Source organism: Notothenia coriiceps, unplaced genomic scaffold (assembly GCF_000735185.1).
Source record: "Notothenia coriiceps isolate Sejong01 unplaced genomic scaffold, NC01 NC01_scaffold00022019, whole genome shotgun sequence".
Lineage (NCBI taxonomy): Eukaryota > Metazoa > Chordata > Actinopteri > Perciformes > Nototheniidae > Notothenia > Notothenia coriiceps.
Window position 1 is genome coordinate 424,978 of NW_011354720.1, and position 7,932 is coordinate 432,909.

At 42.6% G+C, this 7,932-nt stretch overlaps 1 protein-coding gene across 1 annotated transcript in view; it reads right to left on the bottom strand.

The window, feature by feature from the left end:
* Nucleotides 1-460: 460 nt before the first annotated feature.
* The window catches only part of LOC104953616 (serine/threonine-protein kinase SBK2), a 7,983-nt gene continuing 511 nt past the window's right edge, over nucleotides 461-7,932 (bottom strand). The window contains exons 2-5 of the mRNA XM_010780579.1: nucleotides 2,778-2,922; nucleotides 2,484-2,686; nucleotides 2,164-2,325; nucleotides 461-1,194 (exon numbers count right to left, since the gene is read on the bottom strand). Coding sequence (XP_010778881.1) covers nucleotides 556-1,194; nucleotides 2,164-2,325; nucleotides 2,484-2,686; nucleotides 2,778-2,922 — 1,149 coding nt within the window. The 3' untranslated portion in view covers nucleotides 461-555. The remainder of the gene's footprint in view (nucleotides 1,195-2,163; nucleotides 2,326-2,483; nucleotides 2,687-2,777; nucleotides 2,923-7,932) is intronic.

The window sequence follows — 7,932 nt, forward strand, 5'->3', positions numbered from 1 at the left end:
GTAAAGAACCGGGTGATTTGCCACCGTAATTTCTCGTTTGGAATATAAGGAAATGAACTGCGGTATGTCTCTCCCAGCTTACACGTGGTTTGATTGGCTAGCGCTTGTACTGTCAGATTTGCATAAACGGGATTTGATTGGCTGACGCTTCCACCTCAGCTTCAAAAGTTGAACATTGCTCAACTTTTGAAACTTGAAAATCCTGGAAATCTTCGCTTTGCTTCCCCACAATGCAGTTTGGCGAAAAGCGAGGCAAAGTGACGTCACCCCATTCAAAGTGAATGGGCAGAAGCGTTGGAAGAGTTTTTCAACGCTGCTGTGTAGACGGTCCGTTAAACCTTCAGAGAGTTGAGAATGATTATTGTTTTCTTGTGTTATAAAAAGTAGAAATTAAATTAATTTACAGTCACAAAAACAATGGAAAGCAGCAAAAATCTGTTACTTGAGAAACAGTGTTTTTAACTTATTGCACAATAGCCTATGACAAAATATAAAATATGTTTGCTATGCTACGTTTGCTTCATCATTTACCAGCGTTCTCATTATTATGACTCCTTATCTCTCTTCTTTCCCCACCATTTCTTTCATGTTCCTGATTGGTCCTTTCCCTCTGCTCTTCTTCCTCTCCTCCTCCAGCCTCACCCTTTCCTTCTCCATCACCCAGTCCCCTCCAAGATAATTCAGCGCAATCTCAGGTTGACCGCGAAACCCTGGCCTGGGGTCTAGAAGCGACTGGAAGAAGGAGCAGGCCAGCGGGGTGAAACATGCAAACTGGGCCGCAACTGGAGGTCGATCTTCCTTTTCTAGTTCTGTCTCGTATAAATCAATGACCTCCTGTGCACTCTCCCTTTGTGGCTCTGCCCACACGTTCAGTAAATCATTGGGTCCCTCTGATCTGTCAAACCATTCCCTAAACTTCAGGTATGAGCCGCAATTGCTGGCTGTTTCAGCCCAGGGATGACTGCCGGTCAGCATGGCGTAGGTCAAGATACCCAGGGCCCAGCTGTCCGTGCTGGGCTCGACAGAAACCCAGACCCTTTCATTATTTTTATTCTCTTTGTCTTTTTTAACGGCATCACGCCCGTCACTAATGCTCCCCCAACTATCCTCATTTCCACGAGCGATTTCCGCCTCAGGGGTGCAGTAAGGGGAGCTGTACCAGACCTCCGGGACTCTGGTGCCTGTGGCCTTCACCTGGTGGAGAACATTCATTCATTTGACACTTTTCTATAACAAATTGGTTACCACAGAGAGATATGTCAAAATACAGTAATATAATGTAATCAAGAAAAGGTTACAAGCTACCTTAAATTGATTAAAATCCTTTAAAGGTCACCTATTGTGCAAAATCCACTTTTTTTTCCATTACATTACATTACATTTAGCTGACACTTTTATCCAAAGCGACTTACAATAAGTGCATTCGACCAAGAAAATACAAACTTGAAGAAAACAGAATCATATAAGTACATTAGGTTTCATAGAGCCAAAACATTTTTAAGTGCTACTCAACTGGCTTTTCCATGTCTTTTATACATAAACATGTCCCCCTCTGTGTAAAGAGATTCTGAAAGTTTCAGGAAAACATATTATGTTTGTCCTGATCCATTTATATAAAAACCTGTCTGAAAATGAGCTGATCAGATTTTGGCCACTTTATGATGTCATAACGATTTTTTGGCTTGGGTAACCATTAGCCAATCACCAACCAAGGTAACACCCGCCACCTTATCACCTGAATCTCCTCCTTTCATCTAAAGTGAAAGACAGAATCAGCACTTTTGAAACAGGGCTGAAACAGAGGGGTTTATGGGATGCTACAATGCATGATCTGTCTGGTATAACACTTCAGAGACATGTTTTGTATATATATGAGACCTATAATATATTGATGAAAAACATTATAATTGGGGGCCTTTAAACCTATAAGATGGTTTGTCTATGACTTTCAGAAAGACCCCTTTCAGAATGCCCTGCCACTGAGTCATGGCGTTCTTTTACCTAAGCTTGGTTAGTGGGCGTCGGCTTCTTAATATCAACACACAAGGCACCATTTAGCATCTGTATTAGACACTGAGCTTTTCAGGCAACACCATCCCTGTCAATGATGGAACGTTGAAGTTTCCTAATGCAGTAAAAGTAATGTATAATTTCTATACCAACCATGCCAAAGTCTCCAAGCTTGACCCAGCGGCAGGCGGAGTCGCACAGAAAGACGTTCTCTGGTTTGACATCCCGGTGTACAAAGCCAAGAGAGTGCAGGTGGGATAGAGCCCCACACAGCTGGGACACCACCCGCTGACAACAGTCCTCCTCCATACCAACCTGGTGAGGAAAACGGGTTGGGGATGTTGGAAGGAGATGGATATGTAATTCAGCATTTCAACAAATCGTAGAATACTGAACAGGAACAACCTAATTCATATAATATGTTTTGTGCTATTCATACAACACATGAGAGCTCGATTGAAATCAGCATATACCTCAGGCAAGATGACATTGTACAGATCACCAAAGAGGCTTGCTTGCTGAGCGAAGACGTAGTGTGATGGTGTGGAGTAGGCAATTCCCAGCGCTCTGGTCAGGGACGGGTGGGTGCAGAACGACAGAGAGAGGTTGTACTCCTTCAGGAAAGAGAAAAGAGATGTGGACTCTCGAGGGAAGAACTTCAGAGCCATCGGTGTACCTGGAGGACACACAGGAAAGTAAATAGTTAGTAAGTAAATCAGGTTTTTTTTTGTTTCATGGCACAAAATGAACATTGGATTCCCCATTACCGTTCTGCTTGTGTACAGCTAGCATGACTTTGCCATACGAGCCTTCACCCAGGAGCTTTAGGACCTTAAAGTGCTCCGATGTGTTCATTGGTCTCAAAGACTGAACAGACAGATGACACATCTCATCCAGAAGCTTTGTGGCAGCCTGGATACACACAGAACAAAAGACAACCATCAATATTTTTGTTTGCAGCAGAGTTGGGCTCAGGGTTAGCGTTAGGGTTAGTTGAAAGACTATCAAACCCGAAAGGTCTGGAAGACATTCTAATATGTTGACATCTGATCAGATGAGGTGTAGCTACTAATCACAACATTATTCCGGTTGTAGAGACTTTTGACTGACATTAACAAGCTAAATGACTGAATAATGCTCACCTCCCATCTAAAGCTAAGTCTCCAAGATACTCCCAGTCTCAAAAATTGACCGGCTCACAGAAAAGGAAGTTTTTGCCAGAATATATTCTGGCTACACCCCTTAAAAATGTGGCAGTGGCCTGCAGAGGCTATCAACCTCAGATGCTACTGGGATTCTAAAGGTAAGTAAAATAGGAAGTCAAGTCACGTAGTACAACAATGACCACGTAGGGATGAGGTTGCGATGGGTGGATGTGGCAAAAAACTTCAAAATAAAAGGTACTAATTTGAACCCAAACTCTTCTTTTCCTAAACCTAGACCATACGAAGTTGTTTTCCTGGAAAACAAATTGACAAGCAGAAAATAATTTGTTCGATTTTCTGGTATGACATCAAAATCCCTCAGTGACAATAGGCCTTTGACAATCGTCTTTAAAGGCTTTCGGAATTTCACAAGTGCATGAATCATGTTAGACCAGAAGTCTACATTTAACCTGAATAACCACAACATGAAATGCTTGTTTTCAGAGTGGAGTACCTTGCAGCTCTTTGGAATGTAACACGTAACCCGAGATGAGCTACGGGTATTAACATGTCCGTTAATAGCCTCATGAAATCCTGTCACACACAGACACACTGATCTTTGTTTTGTCTGGTGGTACGTCGATGTTTCCACCACAGCTGCCACACTTGGGTCCAGGCTTGGCTTTGGTGTCACCGCACATCCAGACATGGGGCAGCTCATTACAGCTCATTAAAGGACAACTCAGAAATGTGAATGTGCAGCACTCAGATACCGTGAATTCCCAGCTGAGGCATCCTTCACACTTAACAGACACAAACACTTGCAACATGTACTTGGCCACATTTTGTGATTAAATGTTTTCCAGCTTGAAATGTAAAACTTGAAAATACAAGGGTTTAAAATGCAGGGAATTATTGATTGTTTTTTTTCATCTCAAATGACTTTCTAAAATCAACTGAAACAGCAACTAGAGATGTATTTAATCTGAAAATGCGTTACAAAAAAAAATACTTCAAACCATTACTCTAAGATCACTAATAAAGATAAACCAATTTTTCAATATATTTTTTTCAAATTGCTATGACAGTGCAGCATATACTACAGTGTTATGTTAGGCGCATGTCTGATACATGTGTGAATGCATTTTGTGCGGGTGATCTCACAGGAAACTGAACTCTGACCCTCTCAGTGTTTTGTCTGGGCTCTAATTACTGAGCTATTCAGGTCTGTCTGAAAGAAATGTGTTGAACACTTGAGGTCAACATCAAACGATTCGGCTAACTGGCCATTCTTTCTTGAAGAGAGCGCTGAACTTAGTCAAGCTGTAAGCTTGGTTTTTGACATGGAGGAGGAGGAAGACAGTTCATCCTTGGAGTCATAGAGTGACTACTTGGATGATGAAGTAGAGGACCCTTCGTTTGTGACAACCAGAGGTAGACATATTTCTTTATCTTTATTTTCTTTCTTTATGAAAATGACCGCAAAAAAGGAACAGCACTTCATGATCGATTGTTTAGGGTCAAGCCTCTCATTGATGACATCAGAAGTACGTGCCAGGCTCAGAATCACCCAAGGAAGGATTTGGCTGTTGATGAAAGGATGGTAGCAGCTAAGGCCAAAACTAGCATGACTCAATACATGGGGACAAGCCCACAAAATGGGGGAACAAGCTCTTCGTGCTGGCTGAGTCAAGGAATGGCTACACAATTAATTTTAATATTTATATTGGGAAAGCACACACACACTGCACATGGACTCTCTTATGATGCTGTTATAGAGCTTATTCAGCCATAATATCTCGGCACAGGACACAACATTTACATGGAAAAAAAATGTCTAGTCCAAAATTGTTCCATGACTTGGCCAGCATGAGGTTTGGAGCTTGTGGAACGTACAGGGACCCCAGTAAAGAGTGTCCCAGTGGGCAAGAAAATGCGCTCGTGAAAAAGTCAGGAAGAGGTGCGTTGCGATGGATCAGAGACCTGGTGTTTGTGAAGTGGATGGACACACGGGAAGTGTTTGTGTGCTCCACAATCCATCTGGCTTTTTCAGGTGAAGCAGTCCAGAGGAGAGTGAAGGGTGAAGATGGACACTGGGCAGTGAAGGACATTCCTTGCCCCACCCCCATCATTACCTACAACAAAAACATCGGTGAAGTTGACCTGCCTGACCAACTGATTCAGTACAACTCCACCCACTCCAAACAGCCCGCTGGTATCGAACCCTCTTCATGCACTTTGTAGACATTGCCACAACCAATTATTACATCCTGCACTGTGACGTCAGCAACACACAAAGACATCATGGCTGAACTGGTGTCCCAGCTGTGTGGAGTAGACAGGACAGGACTGTCTATCAAGAGGAGCGCTCATCATGTTCCTGTTGCCATCACCGGGGCAACAGATGCCAGTGAAAAGGCCACACAAGGACGCAGGACCTGCCAACACTGCCATGAAGTTATCAGGAGAAGGAACCTCACACTGTGGAAGTGCAAGGCACAGAAACAGTTTTGAATTGGCACAGTGACACAGATAAGGATGAAAGAAAACAGATTTTCTTACATTTTATTGGCAAGAAAATCTACAAGAGATTGTACAGTGCAATCAGAGAGATACAGTATGTCCACGTTTTTGAGCAAGTCCACGAATCCAGTCTTTGTCAAGTCTGTCACCAACTTCGCGCAGCTGCTGGCGCCACTTCGTCCGGTCCTCCGCCAGCCTCTCCCAGTTGTCCGTCGCAATGTCCAGGGCCTTCATGTCCAGGGCCTTCATGTCACGTTTTACGACATCCTTGAAGCGCAGCAGTGGTCGTCCTCTGCCTCTGGAACCAGCGCTCAGCTCGCTGTATAAGATGTCCTTTGGCAGGCGGCCATCTGGCATTCTGCGAAGGTGACCGAGCCACCGCAGCCTCCTGACCTTCAGTTTTTGGAACATTGACTTGCTGCCCGTACGCGCCAGCACCGCCTCGTTTGTGACCTTGTCCCGCCATGTGATCCCGAGGATGTTGCGCAGGCACCGCATGTGAAAAGCATTTAGCTCTCTTTCGTGCCGCGCGTAAGTTGACCACGCCTCGGAACCGTACAGCAGGACGCTGACCACGCAACATTGGTCGATGCGTGTCTTGTGCGCTCGGTGAGGTATTTGTTGGTCCAGGCTCTTGAGCGCAAACGACTGAAAGACGTTGCGGCTTTGCCGATACGAGTCTGGATCTCCTTAACTAATGACAGGTCAGTGCTGATTGTTGAGCCAAGATACGTGAACTGGTCAACAGTCTCCAGCACATGCTCGTTCACCATTACCGGCGACGCTGCGCTTCCTGCTTGGTGCATAACAACTGTCTTTTTGATGTTGATGATCAGTGCAAATTCAGAGCATGCTGCACTGAATCTGTCCATCGGGCAATGTAGACCAGCTGCGCTGTGAGACACCATTTGCATATTATGTATTTGTTTATGCTTTCGTAAATCAAACTTTTGCCTTATCAGAATGAAATCCAATGTATATTGTTTAGGCTTTTAAATATTTTGTTGTGCTTTCTGTGCCATGGCTGACAGAACTTTGAGGAATGAGGGAAAAACGCCTATTGATACACCTGCTATTTGTTCATAACATTTGTATATAGGTTCATGCTACCTCGATCAAACATTTACATTATCATCGTGACATCCCATGTATATATTTCAGGCTTTCAAAATGTTTCGCCGTGCATGTTTGAGTTACACATAGTAAAAATGATATCTTTTTTAAAATCCGTTATTTTTCTTTTTTGTGATTTTGGGTCCAACATGTTCATGTCAAAATGTAAAAAAAATAACTATCAGGTTATCCTAAAAAAAAAAAATATCAAAAGTATGCAAAAACTTCCAAATTAGCCCCGGACTCCAGAGGTCCTTAAAACAATTTTTTCCAAAATCATCACATTTGGAGAAACTTGTTTTTTTCTGTGTTGAGGATAATAATGAAGCAGAAGATTCCAGCCCATAAGTGGAATCATTTGCACCATTTTACTGATGGTGGGAATAGAAAATTCAACAACACATTGCAGAGGATTAGTGGGTTAGAGTGAAACCAGCAAGCAGCATAACTGACAGACTCGAGGCTGATCGTGTTTGGACGAGTGTCAAAAGAGGTGACACCTGTCTTCAACAACTTCCCCGTCAGTCGCCACGTTACATAAGAGACAAATGTCCTCTACCTAGAAATGGATCTCTGGGGATTAAGTGTGATGGATGATAACATCATCAGCTTGAGAGCTAGTGAGTAATAGTAGAAGTAATAGTAGTAGTAGTAGTAGTAGTAGTAGTAGTAGTAGTAGTAGTAGGTAACATACATTTTGTGACTGAACACATTTAGAAAAATTATACGAGCATCATAGCAACCTGCTGCTTTCCTTTTGACTTCTGGTGCATTTTGAACAATTATTTTACAATAAATGTTCCACAAGTTTTTCAACCACCATTTAGGTAAATTATGTAAATGTAATTCCAAAAGTGTATTGAACCAAATATTGATTTTTTTGTTCAAGTATAGTCCACACATAAACAACATCCTACATCTGATCATACATTACTATTTAAATTCATAGACATTTATTTTTCTCCAATGTACTTCTAGTGGAGTCTCACCATGAAGATAGCTCTGCTTTTATTTGTCCAGTTTATGAGATATGAGTCTGTAATATTATGCTTTGCAAACAATTACAGAATGTTAGTTTACCTACAGTATAACATGGGGGCTCAATGCTGTGAGCACCACAAATAATATTCCATTCACCTTT